General features: G+C 43.8%; 1 protein-coding gene across 1 annotated transcript in view; it reads right to left on the bottom strand.

Annotated features, from left to right (window-relative positions):
* The window catches only part of EFHD1 (EF-hand domain family member D1), a 372,581-nt gene that overhangs the window by 55,713 nt on the left and 289,675 nt on the right, over positions 1 to 27,193 (bottom strand). The window contains exon 3 of the mRNA XM_069617904.1: positions 17,296 to 17,430. Within this exon, the coding sequence (XP_069474005.1) occupies positions 17,296 to 17,430 (135 nt within the window). The remainder of the gene's footprint in view (positions 1 to 17,295; positions 17,431 to 27,193) is intronic.

Below are 27,193 nucleotides of genomic sequence, written 5' to 3' on the forward strand. Positions count from 1 at the left end.
ATTCTCCTTAGCCAGCCCTGAAAATCCCTTATTCAGGTGCCTTGGGAAGGGCCAATGCTCTCAGACCCCAACCCATGGGGTGGACGGAAGAGAGAGCATCACCTGGAAAGGAAAATTCGAGGTTGTGCTCAGGCAAAGGTCCCAGGTGAGGCGCTGTATTATACCGAGGAAGAGGGAAAGGAAGACGAGACCTCTGAAGCCTTTATAAGCTGTAAGACATCTACCTCCCTTCTTCTCAGTGATTACCTCTGGCTGAGATCCAATGATCCCTCTGTGTATAGCCAAGCCACTAAGATTACAAACCTCAAACAGCCCAACTCAGAGAATCCTTTTTTTTCTGTTATTCCCCAATCTAATGATCCCTCCATATCCAGCAAATCCCCCAGGAACCTAAACCCCATTGCACACAGAAACCATCTCTCCCAGAATCCCTGCTACCCTGTTCCATGTCCGGCCATTCTTTTCCCCATCCCTCTGGTTATTCTTTCCCGAATACCCAGTCTACTCAGATGAAACATTACCATTCCTACAATTCCCCTTTGTTTTTTTCAAGAGATTAATCCCGGTCATTCCCAATTATGTAACAAACCCTTTCTTTTTGACACAAACACTTTCTTACACCAAGTAAGATGGGAGACTAACACCAGAGGTGTTTACCTGACATATCCCAACACAAGGGCCAGGCAGAGTCAGGCCATTAACCTGAATCACACACACCCGGTGGCCCTTTCCCTTCCCCACAGGGATAAAAGGTGGAGCACAAGAGCACCTGAGGAGAAAGGCATACTGCACGACGTAAGAGCAAACTTACCACAGTAGTCGAAGAGGAGAAAGACGGCGCAGACTAAGAGGGAAGCAAGGAGTGTGTTGACCTTGCCCTCTCTGAACAAGGCCTGTTGAACCTCTGCAGAGGGAACGATAAGTCTGCAAACAATAGCCAACGTGTATTGCAACAGATGCACCCGGTACGCAAGACCCTCCTCTGCTGATTACCAAGCTGGGGAGAGACGATGGTCTCAATGGTACAAACCTTGACTCCAAGACATCAGAAAGCCAAGCAGTTCATCACAGTCGGTGAGTCGAGAGTAGTGTCGATAAGAAACCGAACTGTGTTGAATGAAAAGTAGCTCAAAGATTAATTGAACTTTGAAAAGCAAAAGAATACTATCGAGAAAGAGGGGGGAAACCAGATACAGAGGAGTCTGGCACCACGTGGGTGTTCAAGCAGGAAACTATGGGCAACTACCCAATGGTAATAAGACTATCGTAACCAGAAGGCCTTGGGAGAGGCAAAGAACAGTCAAAGTGGTCATACAGGGGTCTCGTAAAATCCTGTGTACCGTCGAAAGTCTTTGAATGACAGAGAGCTGAGAAAGCGAATGGAAGTGAATCCCACATGTTGAAAATTAGCACATGAAATGTTTATTGTGTAAATTAGCAAGAGTGAACCCGGACTAGGGATGCTAATGAAAAGGGGCGGAGTTTGAAAGTCCCATGAGGAATTCTTGGTAAAGGCTGGCAAGAGTGAGTCCGGCAGAGGGAAGCCGATAATCCAAAATAATGTAAAGAACAAAGTGAACCCGACAAAGGGGTGTACATGAACAGTGTGCTACAAAAGTCGACGAGAGTGAGACCGGCATATGGAAGCCGACAACCAAAGTCAGCGAGAGTGAACCTGGCAGAGGGAAGCCAACAACCAGGGGCAAAGCCAGAAAACCTGGTTAAAACGACATTTACATTTATGAAAGTGTGAACATTGCAAGACCAGGGAAAAGGGAAGTGTCCCCCTTGTTTTCTAGGATCAGAGCCTGGCCGAGGGAGATCCAGTGGTGGAACATTACCACCCAAAGTTTGGTGAAAAAGGAACTGTCTTGTTAATTTGTTGAATAAGTCTGAATGGTCAGTGCCAGAAGAGGGGGGCATAGGGGTGAAGCTACCAACTTAGGTGTTCTGAAGGGTCTGCATCCAGAAGAGGGGGAACCCAGGGGTGAAGCCACCACCCAAAGTGTTCTGAAGGGTCAGTGCCCAGAAGAGGAGAACCCAGGGGTGAATTCATCACCCAAAGTGTTCTGAAGGGTCATCACCCAGAAGAGGAGAAACCAGGGGTGAAGTCATCACCCAAAGTGTTCTGAAGGGTCAGCTCCCAGATGAGGGGGACCCAGGGGTGAAGCCATCACCCAAAGTGTTCATAGAACAGAACTGTGTGTTTGTTTGTTGAGAGTATCAGGCCTCGAAGCAAGGGACTTTTCCTTATGAGGATACTTAACCATTGAAGAACCTGATAGCTGATACAGAACTGTTAGCTCGTGCTGGGAAGGCTCGAGCGTGTGCTGTGCTCCAAAGTCCCATCTTGTCCTGTGCTAAAAACGTGGGGAAGAGAGACCTCGAGGCAATCACATCCTGACTTATTATTTGTGAACACTCACCTTATTCTATATTTTTAATACTCTATCGCAAACTCTTTCTGTAAATTAGTTGTACGGAATTGGCAATAGGTTTTTCTTAGTATAGACCCTTTTAATTTGACATGACGCCACTAGGACTGCCTTATTTTTCATTTGATGGTTGACGCTTGCTCCCATCTTAGATTTAGGTTTAGTTTAGGCATTTTTCCACCCTGCATTTATAGTTCAACGAACACCCTTGAACTCTGATAACTTGTGTCTGTCTTTACTGTTGTCACCATGAGTTCCTTACACTCCTCACAAGCCAATTGCCACTGGTACAAAAAGCTACCCTAGCCACTCTTGAGCCACTGTTAACATATCAACAAGTTCCACAGTGCCTGGGTAGTCACCCAGGAAGAAGACCAAAAAGGGAGACGATCCTGGGAACAAGACAAGAATCCAGGCTGCACCAAACTACTAACTCCATTGCATTTTGGAAAATGGTGGAGAATTTTCAAAGGCAGCATATATAAAATAAGTGGATTTCTTGGAGAAGATATTCAAGGCGTAGCAGGGCATGAAGTAGGATTGACAGAAATTCAAGGCGACCAAGCAGATGTTACATTTTCAAAAGTAGCAGGATCACACTCTATGTTAAAGTTACTCATAATTGGGCAAAGGGGCTACTATTAATTAAGCAATATAACCCGAGCGGTGGGGGCATTACCGACTCAGGTAATGCCCCGGGGCCCATAGTTATAGGCCCGAGTGAAGCGAGACCCCAGCCCGTATGCCTACACATGCGCTACAGGCGAGGCACTGCGCGCTGCCGCCCACCCACCGCGACCAACCCGAGCGACACCCACACTTCCACACGAACCTCCAACCACCAAACCACAAACAACCACTACCCCCAATTCAACACCACCAGCCACCCCACCGCAAACAACCACACCCCCCACCACTCAAAACACCACCCAGCGAGCCCCGGAGACAGGCGCGCAGACCCGCGAGACCCCGGCCCGTACGCCTACACATGCGCTTCAGGCGAGGCACCGCGCGCCAACACCCACCCACCGCGACCAACCCGAGCGACACCCACACTTCCACACAAACCTCCAGCCACCAAACCACAAACAACCACTACCCCCAATTCAAAACCAGCCACCCGCAACCCTACCGCAAAAAACCACACCCCACCAATCCACACCAACAGTCACAATACCCCAAACTCACACCACCCAGCGAGCCCAGAGACCGGCGCACAGACCCGCGAGACCCCAGCCCGTACGCCTACACATGCGCTTCAGGCGAGGCACCGCGCGCTGCCGCCCACCCACAGAGACCAACCCGAGCGACACCCACACTTCCACACGAACCTTCAGCCACCAAACCACAAACAACCACCACCCCCAATTCAACATCACCAGCCACCCTACCACAAACAACCACACCCAACCAATCCACACCAACAGCTACCCTACCGCAAACAAACGCCCCCCACCAACTCACACCCCGTCCCCAGCTCCGCCAACTACCCACCACTTCTAAACGCATCTGCCATCCGCGCAACACCTCTCAACAGCCCAACCACCTTCCCGAAACATGCCGGCCGCACTTCAGCGTCTAGACCCCATTCCACTCCGCTCTTCTTACTCAGCCCTGCATCACTCTAGCGACAGACACGGTGACCCGGAGGCAGCCTCTCAGCCGTGGGGAGGCTCGGAGCGGGGATGGCCACGCTTCGTGCCTCCTCGTTGGCTGAGGGGCGGCCCCCGGCCCCCCCCCTCCCTCCCCCCTGCCGAGGACAAGGCAGCTGGAGTCCCGGCCGAGAATCGAAGGATTCTCAGCCGGGTAAGGACCCGGCGAGAGCCAATCAGAATGCATGTTGCATTCTGCTTGACTCTCGCCGGGTACTAATACTGATTAGAAGAACGTAGACACTCATTGAAAAGTTATGAAAAAACATGGATGAGCCCGATTAATACAGGTAATAGCTGCTACTGTTCAAAGGCCTTAAAACATTGGATGCCAATTTAGGGATACCTCTTTAAACCTAATTTTATGGCAGCAAGACATTTTACAGGTTTTATATAATGCGATACCACGACGGAGTCATTCATTTCAATCCTGATGGCTGTTTAATCCAAACTCTGGTTGAATGATTGGATTCATACGCAAGCACTCTGCAATACGTATCAATTATTCTATCATTTTAAACATGAAACTAAAGTCTTAAATCAACTTCCTAAGTATGTGTTTTCCTAGTGTGGTGTGCAGAAATACATTTTTAAGAAATCGTTTTAATCTAGTCCCCACTCGGGAGGTTTTGCTGGTTCGTAAACAACTTGACATGAAGGGTTGTAGTTGCAGATTCTGTCAGATCCCAACTGAACTTGAACCATTGACACGTGTTGCTATGCTGTAAGAGGACCTAACATTTTGATAGTTTTCTATAATATTTTTAAACGCTTCATGCGGAAGACTGGCGGGATACCTTGTGTAGCGGCCATTGTATTTCATTGGTTTTAGCCATAATTAGATTTTTAAGCCTCATGTGAATTTTTCAATAATGTTTTTTTTATTTGTGTATCTTGGTTTTCTGGTGTAATTGCACAAAATGTGTTTTGTGCTTTTTTCTTTTCTGTGCAAATGTTAAGATAAAAATGTGTAAATATGTATTAGTGAAAGGTTTGTTTCAAGCTAATCGCTTTAATAATCATAAATACAAATAAACAAAAAAAGTATGTGGCCTCATTTTGAATACCAGCATAGGGCTAAAGAGCTTTAGTCCCAACACTGTCTTTCAATAGATGCATGAAATGTCTGGAAGTGTTTAAGACCAGATATCATGCAAGTGTTCCCAAAAAGACCATATGATTTTGTTAGAATAATATTTAATGCATGCTAACCACGACAGAGCATTGTTGGAGCAAAGCCATCTGGAGTAAGCCACACACTTTGAGGATACTAATCTTATCAACAAACAAAAGTTATATTTCGATCTCAGTGTTCTGCACCAGGTAGAGTCAACGGTCTTATTCATTAAACATGGGGTTCAAACTAAGACATACCTGCTGAGTTTTAAAGGGGGTTGCTTAGGAATGGCAGAATATATCCACGGGAATAGTCATTCAGGGCAGGGCTAGGAAAATGTGAATGATCAGTTACGTATATTTGATCTAATTAATGACACTTGGATTGCCAGAGGATCAGAAAGGAGAGACGGAAGAGACTTATATCATGGAAGGATCTGCCAGGAGAGAAAAGTGACAAGCTGATAACTGAAATAGGACTCCTGCACAACAGAGAACATGTACAGGCTCTCGGTCAGGGAGTGGACACTTGGTGAAAGTGAAAGGTAGAGGGAATGCACCGATTACTTACCAATCATCTTCATTTCTCATAATGAGAAGGTGAATCGCCTTCACAGAAGGCCAGACTGAGAGGAGGAAGAGCGGTGCAGAGTTAATGCCCGCAAAGCATGGGGCATGTTTATCTATTATCTGGACTGTTGATAAAGGTGAATAAGGACAGTACCATTGGATGTCAGCATCTCCAGCATAGAAGAAAATTGCTTTAGTGGGCTTTTATGTATTACAGTTAGGGATACCATACCAGTATAGGGTGACCAGATTTAAAAAGTTAAAAACCGGGACAGGGCCACTAACATAAAAGTAGGACTAACTCTTGAAAGTGGCTGTTAAAGCACTACACTTCAGTAGTCTTTGAAGTAGAAGGGGGTTTAAGTGCTACTGTTCAAAGAAACACATATTATAATTAGTTTATCACAAACTCACCCTATCTTAAATTGTAAAATGCAGCATTTCTTCTGTGCGAGATTGTGCATTCCTGTCTGCCAGCTATGAAGACCTACTACAAATAAACAGGACCACTGCAGTTTCCAATGGAAATATAATCATGAGAAAGGGGGATAGAGCACCAAATACCGGGACAGTCCCGGCAAAACTGTCTAGTTTTAGAGCACCTATCCTTGTTTGTCAGGTGGAGTATTGTGTCCCATCCCGGGAAATCAGACCTCAATTTTCAGGGAGGAAGCGAGTGATCAAGGGGGGAAGCTAAGAGGATAGGGAAGCGGAAATACAAGCTACAGGACAAAGGAACAAAGGAATGGAGATGCAGCTGATGGTGGAGGTGGGAGAGGGGGGTTTGTGTTAGTATGGATGCAGGCTGGCCCTAAACATGTGGTTCTTAGTGAGAAACAGAGACAAAGACAGAGAGAGACAGCAAGAGAAATGGGTTGTGACTTTGGCTTGTGATCCCAAGGCAGCTTTGGAGGATTGTAAGTTAAAATGGTATTTGGTGTTTGGGTAACCCTAGGAGATTTGGAGACCTATTTGCCTGGGCATGTCTATAGATTGTATCTCAGGTTAAACTCCCGAGTGCTAGGTATTGGCTGCCTAGCCAGAGCCAAGAGTAGCCTTGTCGAAGCATAGGACGAGTATAAAGGTGAATATTGTTTATAACAGGAGAGGATGAGATAGTCAAGGTAATAAGGCGACATTTTAGAATCTGGTGCCTCAATGTATACATTAAAGGTTTCAAGAATGTCCCCGTTTATGTATTTATTTATACAAAGCTTATATAGCTTTGTATATTATTCACGTCAATATAAATAATAGTTTGTTTAATTGATGGGCAGGGCCCAAAAATCGAAAGGGAAGTAGTATGACTGTTGTCCAGGGCTGACATCACCCATCTAATTAGATAATGTGGACAGATAATAAACTATACATTTGAAGGCACATATGTTGTTCTCGAGACATGAAATGCTTGGGGTGGATCCTATAATGAGCACAGTAAATTAGGAAAGAGGCCTCCATCCAGGTATCCCAAGTCATACATTTCCTTGTCCTTTCTGCAATACAGAAGATCAAACCTTTACACCGTCCATGGTTATACTATATCTATAGTGCCTACTGCCAAAAAGGCATCCAAGCATTAATGCTCAAGACAGAAAAACAGATATGTTGTGAGCCTGCGTCTGAATTACGTGAGTTGGTCTAATGAACGGTGATCTTCAGGAAGTGCTATCCTTTGCTTTGTGGCTTGAACCTGGAATGAATGTCCAGTTGCTCTTAACCTATTGAAACAGACACTGATTAAAGAACGGGACCTAAAAAGATCTGAGGTTACGAGGTGTGCAATAATACTGACATGTGTGCTTGTAAGTAGATAGGACCCATTCCATGGAGGGCCCTAAATACAAGCAGGAGCATTTTGAACTTGATGCACAATGTTACAGGAAGCCAATGCAATTTCTTAAGAACTGGTGTAATGTGAGTTCTGTAATGAGTACTGTGAGAAACCTGAGGGCATCCTCCCCTCTTTTTCCCTGGCATCCTCTGCTCAGGTGGCCAGGGAAAAGCCATTGTTTTTGGATCTCGACCCTGTGGGTGGATATGCGAGGAAGGATCACCTGGGTGGAGGAACTTCAGAGAGTGGGGAGATAACTTCCTTGGGTAAGGCATGGTGTTCCCCATTCCCATTTTACAATGAACCCTCTGTTCCAACAGTGTTTGTAGATTACGGTCAGCCTCATCCCTTTTCGTCCTTTCAAAGTGACCCTCTGAAATGCTGTGGCTATACTAGAACAAGGAAGAGATCAACTAAGAGAACTCATCCTCATTTGGGTGAGATTTGGAATCCCCTTTTCCTTGTCAAATGGAATCCAATATTCCCTCTACCTTTGTAGGATACTGTCAATTGTTGCCTCATTATTCTGACCAAAATGTCCCTCAGTCCTTTCACCTTAAGACTGGGACGAGGAGGAAACAGCTAGGAGTTATGCACACTTCCCTGCATTTACACATTTACACTATTTTGTTTCTGAGACAAGGAAGAGGGCTTGTATGGAGTTCACCTACAATGGGCAGGCATGTCCCGCTAATAGGCTTTAGCAAGGTCAGGCAATTAAAGTAGATAACTTGCACCTGCAGCCTTTTAACAGGTCCCAGGTGTATAAGAAGTGAAAAGTGAAGGACAAGGGGCGGTGTATGGAGGCGGAGCAGGCTGGAGAGGAACCGGCTGAAGGAAAGCCAGGCTAAGCAGGAGTGCGAGGGAGACTGCCAAGGGGGAACGGGCTAAAATCCCATGTAGTGAACTGTATGAAATACAAATTGTGGCAAAGCCAAAAAGACTGGCAAGAAGAAGGTAAAATAGGTATTGGTCCAAGATACAAGAGTCCCCAGGACTACAGGTCAAGAAAGGAGTCTACAGGACTACTGGTTGAGAGAGAAAAACCCATGGTGGCTAGAATCTGAAGAATACAGAAGTTCAGCAATGTGCACAGGGTTATCAGTTGCATGAGCTGTAATGGGTGGACCGTGTGGTCCAACAACTGCGCCTAGACCGAGTGACCCCTAGTTGAAAGAGTTAAAGAAAGCAGGGTTATAAGTTGCATGACCTGTAATGGGTGGACCGTCTGGTCTGACAACTGCGCCTAGACGGAGTGAACCCACTGGGAAAAAGTCAAGGAAAGCAATTGCAAAGAAACATAAGAGCAAAGGAAAGCAATTGCAAAGAAGCATAAGAGCAAAGGAAAACAATTGCAAAGAAGCATAAGAGCAAAGGAAAACAATTGCAAAGAAGCATAAGAGCAAAGGAAAACAATTGCAAAGAAGTGTATATGTTATAACAGTACCTGAAGTAACCGGTAAATGCAGAACCAGAATAGGTTATGTGAACTATTGCAAAGCCTGAATGAACAAGGAGTTGAACTGGTACTGTTTTGCAAGCCAGAGGATACTTTGGGGTTTTCGCAAGCTGAAGTAGCTGGCGTCTTGGGGAAGGGATCCCTGAGACTGTTGAACTGTGTTGAACCTTGGGGAAGGTAAACCCAGAGGCCTTTGTGGAACTGTTGAACTGCGTTGACCTTTTGGGGAAGGGTGCCAGGAGGTCTTTTTGGAACTGTTTTGAACTTGGGGAGGGGAAATCTGAGAGAAAGCCAAAGAGCCGGAAGAAAATCAGAACTTTACTTTTGAATAATATTTATTTTGCTGCTGACATCCCTACACATTGTTTAAATTTAGTTGTGAGGGGAAGTATAGGTTTTGGACACAGACAGACTTTTCATTTGAACTTACTGGCACAGACTACCCTTAGTTTTCTTTATGTAGGGAAATCCAACCTTAGCATAGGGTAACTTAGGCCTTACGCCATCCTGATATGTAAAGTAAATAAAGCTTGTTCTAAGAAAGTTGAATCTGTTGTCTGTGCCTTACTTCATGATGCCTTCACATTACCCATAACAATTCTGGCTCTCCCGTTGACGACTATCTGAATGCGATCAAGTGCATATTTGAGTGCTCCCAGTAACAATTCTTTACCAGAATCAATCCTTGAGCTTGTAACCGCTTGTGTTATGGTTGCTGCGTGAGGTTTTCAAATAAGAGTCCTGATTTGTTTGAGTATAATCAGATGGGGGTTTGATTAACCGTTTTGTTAACATGTTGCAACATTGAGAGACGGGTATCAAAGTGCACCACCAAATTGCACACAGATGCCTGAACTTTAATACTAACTTTGTCCAGGGAGATTTTATTTTTAACTTTTATTTTTCAAAGAGTTACATCAAAACAGAGCTTAAAGCAGTTGGTAAATTACAATAACAGATAGTGCGCATATATCTTTTTGTACATTTCATTCTGTTCACAGTCGATTAGGATGGCGACAGTGTATTGCCATCATCTTCAGGGAGCATATTACATAGATAAAGTTGGAAGAGTGACCATATGTCCTTAGGTCTGCATGGCGACGGCACAGTTATAACAAATTTTTCCTCACATTCATTTATCATTGATAAGTCTTTCAAAACATCTTCCCTTTTGGGAGCCTCTGCGGATTTACAGAATTTCAAAATGCTTCATTTTGCAACACATGAAATGTTAAACAGCCGTCTGGTGGTCTCGGCCACCTTGCCGATATCCCCAAACAGATATTTCAATGGAGAGGGTGTGGCCAGGATCATGGTGATGTCTTCTAGGATTTCCACCACATCCTCCCAGAATTTCACCACGGATGGGCAAGCCCAGTACATATGATATGCATCTGCCTTGGGGGCATCGCATTTGAGAAATGTACCTGTGTGGCCGTCCACAAACTTAGCCAGTTGGGCGGGGGTGTAGTGAAGTTGGTTGAGTACCTTGAATAGGACTAGTCTCAGACCTGAGTTCATGGAGACATTCTTAGTGAGTTGACAGCATCGCAACCAGCTAGTTTTGCCCAGTCCTACTCCCAAATCCCGCTCCCAGGCCTCTTTGATTTTATTACATGTTTTGGAGTGTGTTTGGACCACGTTATATAGCACGGAGACTCCTTTCCTGTGTCCGCCCGTTCCTGTCATTGCACTGATACATTCATGAATAGGAGATTCTGACGGGAATGTGGGCCATTTGGCAGCAAAAGCGGTTTTCCTTCTATAGAATTGGAATCGTTTAAGGTGTTCCCCACCCACTGCCTCGACAAAGTCACCCATTTCACAGAACTTGCCATCCGGAAACATATTGCGCATCTTAAAATGTTTATTTGGATCCCATGCCCCCTGTAATGCCTTGTCAAATGTGGGTGCTATGCCAAGAAAATTCCATAATTGTATCTCTGGGTCATATGGGGTTGTGAGACCGATTCTCTTATATAGCTTAAACCACGCACGAGTGGTAGTGCTCACAGGATCATATTCGTAGGAGTCCTTGCGCCTGAGGTCAAACATTACGGATCGCAAATCAATCGGGGAAGCTGCATATTTTTCCAAGGGGATGTGTGTGGCTGTATCATCTGGGTCGAACCAATGTCTCGCAAAGTGTGCCTGTGGTACTAAATAATATAATTCTAAATCAGGTGTTGAGATCCCACCCTTTGAAAAAGGTTCCGCCATTTTGGACCATTTCAGCCTGGCTGTTTTGCCACCCAACACCAAGGAGGAAGTTAATGTCTTAGGTTTTGCGAAAAATGCTCTACCCGGCCTAATCGGGATGTTGCAGAAATAATACAGTAGTTTGGGGAGAACCACCACCTTGAGGAGAGCTATTCGTCGGTACAGCGAAATGGGCAGTTTGGCCCAGAGTTGTAGTTTGATGGAGAGAGATTGTAGTAATTTCCCATGGTTCTCAGCGTATAATGTGTTTTTATCTCTGAATATCATAATTCCTAAATAGCGGATGTGCACGGGGGACCATTTAAACCCTTGTATGTCGGACAGTATGTCGGAAACAGTTCGGACTTACAGACATTCATTTTGTATCCTGAATACTCAGAGAACATCTCAATATCCGCCATGATAGGGCCCAGGTTTTCTTTCGGGTTTCGGATGTATAGTAGGGTATCGTCTGCATAGAGGGAAAATATTTGCGGGGTTCCGGTCATTCTGAGACCCCTATGCGCGTGATTTTGCCGCACATATTCTGCCATAGGTTATATTGTGAGTACAAACAGAATGGGGGAGAAAGGGCATCCCTGCCTGGTACCTCTATTTAATAAAAAAGATGATGACATAATGTGATTAGTTAGTATTCTCACACCTGGGTTTGTGTAGAGTAAACGGACACATTTTACAAAATACTGGCCTAATCTGAATCTCTCGAGAACCAAGAACAGTCCAGGGAGATTTCTTTCGGACAGTTTAGATGTAGTAAGCTTGCAGATGAAAATCAACCATTCCATTTTTGATGCATTCAAGCTCAGCCATTTGGTGTCCATCCAGATTTAAACCAAAAACAAAAACATAATTTTGGGTATACAGTCTAGGTTCTTTTGGGTGTTATCTGTTTGAAGACGGAATATCAATTTCATGTCATCAGTGAGTTTTGGACATAACATTGTGGGATATTAGCCAGTCAGGAAGCGGATTTATGTAAACATTAAAAAGTAATGGAGCCAAGCAGGCACCCTGTGGTGCTCCACACTCAAAAGTTCTTCCGATTCAAAGCTGTCAACATTTACTCTGACAAGTCTTTCTTTTAGAAATGAGAGAATCCATTTAGAGGCATTTTCTGAGATTGAGGTGACTTATTTCAACCCAGGTCACAAGTAAACAAGTCAAAGTTTTGCTCTTAATGTACTGAGCTAAATTTGTTAATTCAAGGGGCTCAAAGTTAATATATAACATTGAGACATAATTAGCATAGATATATTTGTGCAGTACTTTCTTACTCTGCTTTTGCCAGTGTTGGGAAACAGTGCATTAAATGTCCTAAATTTTACAAAATTTTTAAAAATAGTGTGAATTTAAGTCTAGATAAATCGGTACATTTGCTGTAAATGAATCCTGCAAAAATGGGGTTTCTTGTTTTCAAACCTTGCAAAATTGCTGCAAAAGAGTCATCAATGGGGGTGCTGCTGGAGTTTTTATCAGCGAACCACCTGAAAAGTTTTCAGTTAGTGTCCAAAGGACATGTGCAAAAAATGTTCATCTGCGCTTTTTTTGACAAAGTAGAAAACTCAAGTAATGAATATTACAATTTAGTTTTCTACTTATTTTGCTGTTGTAAAAACTGCTAATTGTATCAGTGTAGGATTTTATTTCAGCGGTTTCGCTTGAGGAGTGCATTGAAACGAGTTCCACATTTTTGCAGTTAAAAATTATGCATTTTTCCAGGATAGTTTAAATTTCAGTTAACCTTAGCTACAGAAGGCCTACCAGCTTAAGCAGCCTCTGCGTGTTGGTATTTATTCACTGCGATGAATCCAGGGAATTCGTTCCTTCTCCCCAAGGGGGAGCCACCCCCTTTGGGACGGGAGGTGAACCTGCTACCCAATATCCTCTGTAGAGGACAGGGAAAGCGGGATGCCATTGGGGGTGACCCCCCCCGGTTAAGGCGGAGGGATAAGAGCGCATTGTAATAGTTCATGAATTTATAGGTGGGAGGGCGTTGTCAATACAACTGAATAAGAGGTCGATCATTATATGCTTCAGTATATTAACTGAAGTGAAATGCCATCTTAGAAATCAGCAGCCATCTTGAAATTGAGGCCTAGCGCCACGCTGCAGCAAGGGCGTTAGGATCAAGCCTAAAACATAGAAATGAGTGCATGCATGCAGGGTTGGGTTGTAATATAGGCAGTCAGTAGAAGGCCCAATCCTTGGCGATTCATAAACCTCTCACTGTTTCACACTTTTAGTACATGCATCACAGAAGGAATGTGGCCTGCAAGGCCATGAGGGGCCGAGAGCGCTCTCTCAAAATGCTATCTAACAGGAAGGTGGGAGAAGCACTCTGACCGTCACTAGTACAAATTCTAAGTTATAGTGGTCAGATACCCCTGCCCCAAGACCCCAGCATTCCGGTGTACCGGTCAACCCCAGACGACTGACCATAAAACTTAAGTGTGCCAATCCATCAGAAGGATCACAGCAAAAAGGAGAGTTTACCCCACCTGGGGTCCCTGTGATTTGTGCTGTGAGGTGCCAGGGAGGGAAAGTAACACTTTTAAGCTCATGGTTGGAAGAACGGAAATGGCGCTGACGCATCTGGAATCAAGCAGGGGTTAAGAGTTGTGACCTCGAAAATAGCCTTGGCGCCCATGTCTGCAGTACCAGGTGCACATTAGGCCACAGATAAGCGATGTACTGAATTGTGTTAGTAATTGCCAATTACGAGCTTCGCTCTTGATGACGTACGAGGAGAGTCACACGTGGAAGAAGATGAGCCGACGGAGCTGGGACCAATGGCCTGGCATCCCCTGTGGAGCAGGCGACCTATGCATAGGGTCACACCAGCCAGCTACTTGGATGTGCAACCTATGTGATGTGCATCAGTTGTGGCACATTGTACCTTTAAAAACTATTGCTCAGGGTGATTTTGTCAGAGCGCTTCGTGGCAGCAGAGTTCTTTGTTATTGCATTATTGTTTTTTATGAGAATAAACCTTGTTCTCCTTGCAAGAGGTGCGCTGGGCCTTATTCCCTAGTGGGTTGTATTTTTGTTGATGGGAGCATTGAGGGGCTTCTCTACACAAGGAATGCCGAAGTATGTATTCTCTTTCACCTACCCTCACCTACCCTCACAGCAAAGTCCCAAGCATTGATTGATTATATGGGAATTGAGCAGGGTAGCCATGTGCAGGGCCCCTTTAAAGTGGATGGCTTGGCCTCTGTCTTACCACAATTACAGCCTTATGGTGAAACACAGAAGCATTGGGATGGCTCCCTCTGGTCAAAGGAGGACCTAAGATATACCAGTAGACCAAGAGAAGGAGAGCCAAGCTGAAGCATGAGAGGTGCCAGCTTGCACTGCTGCGCAAAGGAAGAAGTCCTGCCCCTCTCAGCAGGAGCCAAACAGGAGAGCCACACAGTCAGTGTGGTGGGCAGGAACTTGAAGCAGCCAGTGGAGCACTGCCTCCTCACTGGCGGCAGAGACTCCGCCGAGCTGGGACAGGAAACCAATTCCAGTGGCGAACCAGCAATCTGCTCCCCCCAGACAGGAGGAGTGAATTGAGGCAAATCAGCCGACTGCACAGTCCGGATCCTGGATGTCAAAGGGGTCCACGCACACCCCTGAGACCACCTCCACAACCGAAGCCTGCCACTGGAGTGAAGCTATGCAGCATTGAACAGAAAGCGGGGGAGGTTAGTGAAGCAGGCCCATAGCCCACACAGGGCTGACATTCAGAAGACCCCAAAAGGGGGTACGCAAAAGCGACAGAGAAACCGTAACCCAAGCGGGCCCAGCAGGCCCACAGCCCACATGGAAATGACATTCAGAAGACCCTAGACTGGGGTAGGCAAAACAGCCAGAGAAAGCGCAACCACGGAGCCCATCAGGCCCATAGCCCAGATGGGGGTGATATTCAGAAGACCCTAGAGAGAATTAGGCAGAGCCGCCAGAGAAACCATAACCAAAGCGGGGCCTAGCAGCCCCACAGCCCCACACAGGGCTGATAACCAGAAGATCCCAGGCGGCGGTAAGAGAAGCCGTCAGTGACTGCAACCAAAGCGGTGCCAAGCAGGCCTGTAGCCCCTCTTGGACTAATATTAGGAAGAACTCAGGAGGGGTTTAATACAGCCACAGGCACAACATAAATCGGGCTGGGCAAGCCCTGGCCTATCCGCGGCCGAAAGCAGGTATATCCAAACAGGAACAAGGATAAAGTGGTGTTTGATAAAGACCAAGTGGCAAAAATCAGAGGACCTCATTAGGTTCAATATATCATAGAGAAGGGGATAAACCAGGAACCTTTTGGAATAACTGATAAAGCTCTTTTGTGTCAAAGTTATTGAAATAAACATGTTTGTGTGTGTTATTTGTCCACCAAAACCACCGGTCAAGAGCTGGACGAGACTCTTTGTTTTCTGGGGGTTCGAAAACCAGCCACCACCTACTGAACCCGGGGAGGGAGGGAGCAGAGAACCATCCTATTCATAACTTAGATAGTCTTTCTTTCTTTAGTTGTAGGACAGATATTAAGGGGGCATAGACTGTTTTGGAGGAACAAGTTCATTCGTTCGACATCCTGACGAGCACCCATTTTTTTTTTAGAGTAGGAAACTTATCATAGTGGCAGGGCTTAGAGAAGGTTTTATTGAATTTCAAATAAAGAGTTGTGTAGAAACATGTCCTCTTGTCCGTCTCCTATTTCTGACCTACCACATCACACAACTGCTGATAAAAAGTATTACGCCTAAAGTATCATTGTATGCATGTTTTTTTCTCGTTTATTCACTCTTCTCCCAGTCAGTCCCCACGAATGAAGCTGGATTCTGTGCTCCTTCACACTACTCCGCACTCTCCTGCGATGCCCTGAAAAGGCGGAAATGAAGGTGGAAGAGTTACTGTGCAAAACATATCCTCCTTTCTATTAAGAAAAGATCTCTCAGTACAGTTCATGTTTGAGTGCTTGTGTTGTACAGCGGCTCTGTCTACTGCGGGAATATTAAGGTGCTCCGCCATCTTGTAGTCAGGTGCTCATGCTCAGGGACGGTGGCACAGAGGTATGCCACTGCAGAGTTTCTTTGCGTGAATTTCTGCCACAATGGTTTGACTGCAAGCTCCCCTGTCTGCGCACAGTAAACTCACACACGTGCCTCTTGTGGATCTCTGGTATATATTAGTATTGTCATGTGGTGCATGGAGCCCTGTGAACAGGCACTTATGAGCGGCAGCACCTGCTCTCCCCAAATCTATCCTTTCTAACTGCATGCCATGCTTCACGCACAGCTGCAGGGCTTTCTGGGCCAAATGAGCTGTATGGCACCAGGATAGAGATGGGGGCCCTGGGCAGTGATAGAAGTGTACCAAAAAAGTAGTCGAACTGTGACTCCGGCCGGGGGACAGAGTAGGCAGGAAGGGAGCAGCATGCAACACATTTTACCAGAATTGCAGTCATGCTGGTTGACATCCAATTGAGTTGAAATAGATTTCAGTTTAGCAGTAATTGATATCCGATGGTAACTGATATTAATTATTTTTTTTTATTTTATTTTTTTGCATTTATATAGCGCATAAGCAGCCCAGGGATATCCAATGGTAAAGTGGAGAAGTATGCTTTAACTCCATAAAGAACAATTCCGGAATGTTGAAAATAATTGCCAAAAGTAGTAGAACTGTTAGTAGTAAACAATAAAAGTAGTGTAACTCCGCTCCCGACCGTTCCCGCTCACTTCAACCACTGGCCCTGGGAGAACCCTTTATACCACCTCTGTGGCCAGCATCATGTAGCTGGTGTGGTGCACCGGCACACAGAGCCTTCCAGTTCCCATCCTGCAGCCACTTTGACACCCCCACCCCTTAGAGAAAGACCCATATAGAGTGCCCCAAACCGACCTCAGCCACAAACTAATGGCCTGCTCTATGGCAGACCAGGTAGGCACTGGACCTCCCAAAATGGGAGAGACTGTTTCCAACCAAAAAAGGTACTGTAGTTACCGGACTCCCAATTTCTGCTTCACTTACTTTTGCCTCAAAGAAGTTCTTGGCTCCTTTCACACCTTCCATAGACACGTCGATCTCCGAGAGCTTTGCCAGCGCCATGAGCCCACTGTCCTCCTCAAGCTCCCCGGCTGCTGCCTTATGAAATATCAGCAGAAACTAAGGAAGAGAAAAGGATATGAAATCATCAGTACAATACAGGAAAAGAAAATCGTTTTAACACAATAAAAAGTCAAAATTCAGATAGCACAATAAAAATCTGCGCGGATAGTTATTTATTTTTATTTATTTGTATTTGTATAACGCACTACAGCCCAGGGGCGTCGAGACGCTGTCACAAGTAGATGAACGTGAGCTTGATTAAGGGTTACAAAAAAAGCTGCTCAAGTTGCTTAGTTACAAGACAATAACAGAATGTGCAAACAGTTACCATCTTTGGGTTTTGGGCAGGGAGATCCTGTTGACGTAGGCAGTCCTGGTGTGCCTGGTTGACATGGACATGTTTAAACAAAATGTCTGTATACGGTTTTTATCAATGTAAACTGCTAACGTATATCAACTGTGAAAGATTTATTATAAACCATGACACAATAAATAAATAAATAATAACATAGCCCAATGAAACGGCTAAAGAAAACATCATGACCTTCTTCGAGTCAATGTCGGCTTGAACACTGGACAGCACTCATCACTTGATGGTGGATCCTCTAGTATACAAATTACTCGAATGGACCATCCCTTGCAATCTCCTGGTAGATGTTTGCAAATGCAGGATTATTACCCAAAGACCATATCGCCAGTTCTTAAATGCAGTATTGGGTTACCTTTAGGTCCTCCATACGTGCTGGCCTATCTGTTTGTGATTGTGGTGTATGGGGGTCTTTGCAAGTACTGATTAATGCTCTGAAGTGGATAATGAGTGGCTCATGGTTCTGATGTGGTCCAATACTCTGGGGGCCAGTGATAAGTGAATGCTTTGCACGTTGGCCAGGGACCACTTCGCCTTCCTAATACGCAAGCCTATCGGTTATGGATGTTCTGGTGTGTGAGCATCTGTGTGGTCTCGGATTGGTTACGGGTAAACCGTGTGTGCGGTCATCTCTGCTTCACTTATGTGGGCGATCTGTTTTCTTTATTGCAACAGTCAGGGAGTTGCGTTTTGGTGGTTGCTTTCTTCTTATACAGTGTTTGGCTGTTTGTTGGTGTGGGGAGATGTCCTGTTGGGTCAGTGCTCGAGTGTTATGTCAAGACGGCAAGGCGGCTCCACACAAGACACACCTTGGAGAATCGCTTGAACAGATATATCTAGAATCATGTACAATTGTGGTCAGTGCAAAAAGGGCCAGAAGAGTAAAAAAAACATGTGGAAATCTGGGTTCATATATGATGACTCTGACATTATGGTGTGGATGAGCAACTTCTTTATTCTGTTTCCAAATGTAACATCCTGTTTCTAGAGTCATATTAATCAAGATGGTAGATTCCAGTTACATAGTCAAACACCAGCATCCTCTCTCTCAGGCTTACATCTCCAACTGCCTTCTAAAGAACACCAGTCACACAAACATTTTAATCTGTAACACTCCAATGTCAATCATAACACTCACTCCAGATTCCACTAGGATGCAGGAGAAGACCAGATGCTTACATATCTCCCCTCCTTAGCGATATCAAAAACACAACCAGCTAACTCAAACATGACAGCTATATACAACTCACACACACACACCTACAACTATTAATGCACCTGCACCATCTCACCAAAGACATTCTGCTAACAACTTCCCAAAACCAATGAACGTCCTCACCGCCGGGGGACACAATTACAACCAATGTCCCTTCCTCTTTCTGCAAAGTGAATAAGAAGCATCTCCAACTACTGAAATACCATTACAAAACTTTTCACACAAAGAGGCACCCATACCGCTCATCCAAATCTAAACTTCAAGATCCCACAATAGAACACACACTCGACTCCCTCACACCCTTCAATCACAAGACCAAGGTGTGCCTAAACACACACCACCTCCAATCAGGCTGAGTATATCCGATACTCGGGTATCCACTTCACTACCTCAGTGACTCCATTACCCCTACTGTAGTAATGATACTTCAGTAGTTGGATATGCCTCTTCTGCTTAAATTGTTAAACAAAAATAAAACACATTTTAAACAAACATAAACAAAAATTGTTTTGCATAAATTAACTTTGGGTCTCACCCTAAGTTACCAGGGCGATCCAGACGTGGACCCCTTGCTCACTGTTCTTAGAGAGGCACAGCTTCACCTCACTGATGATGCCCAACAAGGCTGAAACACGTGTATGGGGTTGCTGTTGGTACTCTTGTTCAGAGTAGAATTGCCTAGTATTTTGGTGCTGGACTGCCCCTGGGCAGGACAAAGACTGATGTGCGGCGACATTTCTTCTCTGTGAAAGGGACAGTGAGCTAAAGACTTGGTAGAGTCTCTCCCAGGGGTTATTCACCCAAGAACAGGTCATTGGGCTGTGTTCGTGCTGGTAGAGAGATTCCCAGACCCCCCTTTGTTTTGCATAAATTAACTTTGGGTCTCACCCTGGGAATTGCTGTGGTACTCTTGTTCAGAGGAGAATAGCCTAGCATTTCGGTGCTGGACTGCCCCTGGGCAGGACAAAGACTGATATTAAGGGAAATGCCTTCTCTGTGAAAAGAACAGTGAGCTAAAGACTTGGTTGAGACTCTCCCAGGGGCCATCCACCCATGAACAAGTCAATGGGCTGTGTTCGTGCTGGTAAAGAGTTTCCCAGACACCCCTCTATTTTGCATACCAAGTAACTTTGGGTCTCACCCTAAGTTACCAGGGGAATCCAGACGTGTATCCCTTGCTCACTGCTCTTAGAGAGGCACAGCTTCACCTCACTGATGATGCCCAACTAGGCTGAAACACATGTATGGGATTGCTGTGGTACTCTTGTTCAGAGGAGAATTGCCTAGCATTTCGGTGCTGGACTTCCCCTCGGCAGGACAAAGACTGATATGCAGGGAAATGTCTTCACTGTGAAAGGGACAGTGAGCTAAAGAATCGGTTGAGACTCTCCCAGGGGCCATCCACCCAAGAACAAGTCAATGGGCTGTGTTCGTGCTGGTAGAGAGTTTCCCAGACCCTCCTCTGTTTTTCATATATATGTCATTTCAGGAGAACAGATCCTGTCAAGAGTGATCATACTTGTGTGTAAGAACCATGCAGATTAGAATAAGTGGTGGGATGAAGCTGTAACAGTGTGCAGCCCCAACCCACTACAAACAGTATGATCAGGGGTTTATCCTGGATACCTCGCATTTGTATTTGATGTTTCCTAAAGTGGATTTCCACACTGTTTAAGGTCAGTTTTGGGTTTTGTTTCGACCGCGTGGGTCTTTATCAAGGCTAGTGGTTTGGAGTGGATGCCCCCGGTGGGGTTGAGTGAAGAGAACGCGGTCAGTCCAGTGGATGACGGCTGGGCTAGTAAATTGCCCATTGATTTAGCAATTGATGTCGCGTACGAGCGTCTCAGTCCGTTGTCCGTGGCTGACCACAATTGGGACTATAAGTCCACCTAAAACAATTGATAACAAATAAAATTTGAACCCAAAACTGAAAAAACCTAAAACAAAAAAGAAGAGGGAAAACAGACCAAAAACTGACCATAAACAGTGTGGAAAATTCACTTTTTGGAAACATCAAATACAAATGCGAGGTATCCAGGATAAACCCCTGATCATACAACAAAGGAGGTGTGGGCTTCACCTCAAAACCCATCCTGTGACCTGGCAGCAAATAAGAAAGATACCCTAACAATGAACAGAGCTTAGCAAGGACAGTTCCAAACCTAGGGCCCCATTGCGAATACCACTACAAATAGTAGTCTTCAAAGAAAAGCGGGAAACTGCGTGCCCCTGATAAAATTCCTATTGATGCTTTTTATGGAGTACCAAGGAATGAAACTTATAGGGTGAATGTGGTTGAATGGAAGAATGTGTGTTTATTTTTAGCTTAAAGATTTTCACTTTTTGCACTAAAAGCACTAGCACTTTAAGAGAAAATTGATGGTGAAGAGCGGTGTCTCGCTTTTGATAAACATTATTATAATAAATGTACTTTTGATTTAACACCGTTTTATGTTAAGGAAGAATCGCTGCTATTAATGGTTGATGTGTACTGTTTTAAATGGAAAATTGAATTGTGAGATAATAAAATGTTTATTTGTGTACTGAAATATGGTTGCTTTGAGTGTGACGCTTGATTTCTACTGAAATGACTAGACCGTAGAGCATTTGCATATTCGTAAGGATAGTATCCTAGAGAGGGATTGTGATATGGAGTTGGTAAATAACCCTTTTGTCGCAAAGTGTTGTTAAGTCATGGCGATGGCACCTTCTGTAGCAATCGAGGGCAGCAGCAAATGGGAGATTCGGCGTGGATTGAGTTTTTAAAGATTGCAGCAGGCCAACTTCCTGTTTTGGCGGTGATGCCAATTCCAGTGCCGGTAATTTCCAGCAGTTTCGGTATCGGTATTACCGGCACAAATCTGCTGGTAATACCGTCAGATGGCTGCTGATGCCAGTAATACTGGCATGCCAGTATTACCGTCCCCAGCAGGATGAGTGTACGTGCCCAGCAACTCGTGATAATTCTGTCGATCGCCTGCCGGTAACAGCAATACTGGCACACCGGTATTTCCATTGTTTTAACGGGGATCTCGTAATGAACCACAGTGTATCGGCAAAAACTCCACAGAAATTATCAGAAATGTCACAGACACCACAGACAGGTCACATGGGAAGGGCCCAGAGGTGTTCGAGCCCTAGGGTTGCCACCTTTGTAACCAGACTCGAAGCCATGTCCACATTGTGGAAGCCCCACCCCCTTGACACTCCCCTTTTATAGATGTGAAAACTGTAGTACAATAGCAACAGTAGAGAAAGAAATCATGCTTGCAGCTATTTTTTTTTAGTGTACCTATATTCGTTTTTAAATAGCACTCTGCATTACTAAAATAAATAATTATGTATGGCTGAAATGACATTTCACTATACCATACATTTGTTGACCTAGAAAAGATGAAAAGCTCAGCTGGTTCTGAAGGGCTGTCGCAGGTTTTGGTGAGGCCTGGCGCAGAAAATGTGGTGAGGGTCCCTTTGCTATTTTATTAACTGCACCAGCGGCCCCACCAAAAGGGGATACAAATAATCTCCTATTGAGTTTATGTGTAGAGGGCACAGATATGCTGATGAGGTTTCTGAATGCTGCTGGGCTGAACTAAAATATCGATGTTGGTCAATTGCACTTACAACCAAAATGATTTGTAGGGTAAATCTGGAGACTAAACAAACTGAAAATCTTGCAAAGATCATATCATGGTCGCCCAACATATGTCAACTTCCAACAGTATCTAGGGTTATGAAGCATGAGTCTACCATGTACTGTGAGGGGTCAGAAATACGCGACGGACACAAATTTGTTCAACATTAAACATTTTATTAAAACAAAAAGGTTTGACTAACGGCCTTTATGCCCCTATACTAAAGAGAGTTTCCCTACCTATGGATCCAAAACTAAAGATCAGTCTGTGCCTCGTCGTCAAAAGTAGGCACAATGTCCTTGTGCCCAAAACATATCTGACCCTCAAACTAAAAAGGAACAACAAAACGTGCAAAGCAAATGTCTCTGCTTTAAATGCAGTTAAACCTCGGGAGAGCACTGGGCAAAATCGGCTCTCCCGAGCCGCTGTGTGGCCCAGGAGATAGGGATGTATTTTTTTTGCTAGACATCTACAATAGAAGTGTAGTAAAAAATACCATGCTTGCTCCCTGTGCCCCCATCACTGCCCATACACACATAATCAGCTTGTGTGCATCTTTGAGCCACTGTGGTGCCCAGGCTACAGAGATGGTATGTTTTGTACTGCACATCTATGATAGGTGTCTAGTAAAACATACACAAGACTCGAAAAGATAGGACTTAGTCCTTTATCAACAGTTATCCATTCATCTGAATGCCATTGGTTAATTCAAAAAGTACAAATTTTAATGGAGATAGCAAAATAGTCTAAAATACATGATTAAACCCTCTAAAAAGATACAAGTGTATCGTGTTGACAAAGACAAACATTAAGAACATACAATTCTAAAAGATCTTAGAGATCATGACTTTCTAATCTCTAATTCTTCTATTCTAATTCTATTCAATAATTAGGATTACATTGTCCCTTAATTGGAATTTTCAATTCACTCAGACAGTTTAACTAATTAGACTGACAAAAAATTCGCGACATGTTTCAGTCCTCTGTGTAGGTCTTGGGACTTTCTTCAGGAGTGGTCAATAAGGGGGGTTTAGAATGGGCTTCAGCTAAGTATGAACTCTTCTGGCCTCTTCTTTAAGATGATAATAACTGTTGATAAAGAAACATTAAAAAAGAATCAATTTATGTTTCTTTAGACACTTTTAAAGGTGTCAAAAAAGACTACAGTGTCCATTTGGTTACCTGGTCTTCTTAGTGTGGGGGCTTTCTTGATTAGCAGGCGAAAAAATGTCCACATGTTTTGGGCATAATTTTCTTGGGAGGAAGGATATTCCTACCGAATCTGCAAACAACAAATTATTTTATTTACAAGAAAGTCTACTCCAGCCTTCATCTTAGAAAACACAAAGCATTCTGGTAATTGCAGTTCCTCTGCGAGGTCGTTTAATTTGGAGAGGAGTGGTGTCCTTTCTTTAGTAATTGGTTATGGTTTCTATATATTTTAAACGTATTTTAAACATAATGGCGAGATCATAATAGCTTATCCCTTATGCATGGGTTCTTAAAAAGGTCGCATTTTAGTCAGCTTACCAGTAGTTTAGTCAGAAAACTCTCTCTGTTCTTTTCCTTGCCGCGATGTTGTGCGGATGTGTTAATGCAGTTTTAGCTTCTGTGTAGAGGCTTCTACAATTGGTTTCTGAAATAAACCACACGGGTTGTATCCGTTAGTTCTAAATGGATTTGTTTCCCATTGCTGAAAACAGTTCGAAAAAAGACTTCAGTAAAACTGTTCTCCAGCTATTCTTAAAGCTAGAAAAGTGCTAAGAAAATGCTAAAAGGATGTTAAAAAATGCAAGTCAAATGCCGAGTTTAAATCTAAGTGCTATCTTACTTCTCTGTATTTCAATACTTTGCACAGGCTACCGTGTGTATCATGATTGACCTGTTTATTGGTCTCTAGTCATTCCCAATGGTGCCACTACAGGGTGGAGTGGTATCCCTGTGGGCTGGTGTCTTCTATGGGCTGATTTTAGCTCCTTCTGTAAGATCCTCCTTCATGAGTGCCTGCGCCTGTTCTGGTTAGTATCTATGTTTGGGCCGCCATTTTGAGAGGTCTATATATAGCTCTCTAGTAGTCCTTTTTTAGTGTTTATGTCATTAAAGGGCCTCTACTTCAATTGTGTTCTCTGGCTCTGCTATTAACAGTCAAAAAGAAGGTTGTGCCGATGATTATAAATTATACATTAGGGCGATCAGATTTTTAACCAATCTATAGACTCGTTGAGTCCTATTTTGTCACTTTTAGTTAAAAAAATTAATCTCCGTTCTTTTTCAAGTAGGATTCTATTTTTTGTATTGTGATCTCTCCCTTGTACCATTAGTAAAACGGTCCAGCTGAAGTTTTCATAACCATGTTGTGCTTCCCCAAAATGTTTTACTAGAGGTGCGTTAGTGACTTTGTTTTTCAAACAGCTTTTATGTTCAAGCATCCTGGTTTTTACCTTCCGGTTTGTTTTCCCTATGTAGTGTTTATTACACGGACATGTGATCATGTATACTACATATTCAGAATTGCATTTAGTCATTAGTTTTTGTTTCCAAGAGGTGAGTAACCCTATGTCTATTTCTTTGGTTTTTTTGGGTTAATTTACACATTGCACAATTAGTGCATGGGTAATGTCCAATTATAGGTTTAAGTCCCCAGGATTCAGTCAGGCTCAGGGTTTTTGTTGGTTTTTCTTTGAGTTTGTTACTACTCACTGTGTTCCCAATCGTCTTGGATTTTTTGTATGCAAAAAGAGGAACAGGAATCCCTATTTCACTCTTCTCAAAGATTTTCCATTGGGTTTTTACTATTTGGCTAATTTTCAGACTCAAATTAGAGAAAGTGTTAACACATACTAGCATATCTTGTTGCGGTTGTTTAATTTTTGCTTCTAGGAGGGCTTCCCTGTTGTTCGCCGCTCTTTTGGCTGACTTTTTGATCAGTTTTTTAGGGTATCCTCTTTGTTTTAATTTGGCCGTCAGATTTTTTGCTTCTGTTTCAAAGTCTGCATTTTGGCTGCTATTTCTCTTGAGTCTTAAAAATTGGCCGTATGGAAGGTTATCTCTCAGGTGTTTAACATGATGACTGGAGTAATGTAAGAGTGAATTTTTTTCTGTTTTTTTATGGTAGGGTTTAACCAACAGGCGCCCGTGCTCATGAAAAATGGTGAGGTCGAGGAAATCGATGGAGGTTTTTTGAATATTAATGGTAAATTGAAGATGTGGGTTACAATTGTTGAGCCAAATTAAGAATTCCTCTGCTTTTTCTACTGTCCCTGCCCAAATTAACAGGACATCATCGATATACCTCGCCCATGACTGTATATGTGCTTCAAAAGGATTTGTTGTGTAAAGGTATTTTTTCTCAAAAAATTCTACAAATAGATTAGCTAGGCTCGGGGCCATCATAGCCCCCATCGCTGTTCCTTCTATTTGTTGAAAGTATGAGCCTTGAAACTCGAAATAATTTCGTGTAAGAGCTATTTCTATACACCACATAATAAAAGAGCTGGGTACTGGGTCGTTGTCAAGTCTATTGAGTAGAATTTCGCTGATGGTTTCAAGTGTAGCTTGTTGAGGGATGTTAGTATACAGGGATACAATATCTAGACCTATAAGGAGTGTTTTCGCGGGATCGTATGGGAGGTTTTCATATTTATTGATCACATATTTGGTATATTTTAGGTAAGATCTCATTTTCTCTACATATCCTTTCAGGTAGTGATCTGCATACTTAGATAACGGTTCTAAAATAGAATTAATCCCTGAAACTATGGGTCTACCCGGTGGTTTAGTCAGCGTTTTATGGATTTTGGGTAGGCAGTAGAACTTGGGTGTTGCTGGTTCCATTTTATTCAGAAAAGCCCATTCCTGTTTGCTAAACCATCCTCTATCACAAGCTTTGGTAGTTTTAGTTTCAATGAGGTTTTCCAATTCTTTTGTGGGATCTGTAGGTAATCTCTTGTAATAGTTCTCATTTTCTAGTTGTCTGTGGCATTCTTCTATGTATTCTGTCTTATTTAGCAACACTATAGCTCCCCCCTTATCTGCTCTTTTAATAATGATCTTATCATTGGAAGCTAGTGATTCGATCACTGTTCTCTCATTAGTGGTCAAGTTTTGATACATAGGGATGTTTTGTTGTTCCAACTTGGCTACTTCCGCCAGAACTCTTTTTTCAAAAATTATTGATTCTGGCGAGTAAGTGTATGAGGGGGGACAGAAAGTAGAGGGATTTTTGAGCCATGAGTGGTTCAGAGTGTTGGGTTCTCCATTTGTTTCATTACGTGTAGCAAAGAATTCTTTGAGTCTTATTTTCCGCATAAATTTAAAAAAATTTGTGCGGAACAGAAAAGGATCATGTTTGTTCGAAATAACGAATCCTAGGCCCTTTTCCAGAACTTGTTTTTCCATGTTAGTAGGCGTATACGTGGATAAATTCACTAGAATTGATTTCCGCTCCTCAGGTATCTCTGGTCCCCGTTCCATTGGCCCCGATTGGGCCCTTGGTATAAAAAAGGCCGTGCCCCTTGATTCCTGTTTCCTCTTTTTTGTCTATGATTGGGGTTTCCTCTTCCACGATTTGGTGGATTTTGACCTGGGTTAGTATTATCTGGA

This window comes from Ambystoma mexicanum, chromosome 10, assembly GCF_040938575.1.
Source record: "Ambystoma mexicanum isolate Mex_15411 chromosome 10, UKY_AmexF1_1, whole genome shotgun sequence".
In the NCBI taxonomy this organism is placed as follows: Eukaryota; Metazoa; Chordata; class Amphibia; order Caudata; family Ambystomatidae; genus Ambystoma; species Ambystoma mexicanum.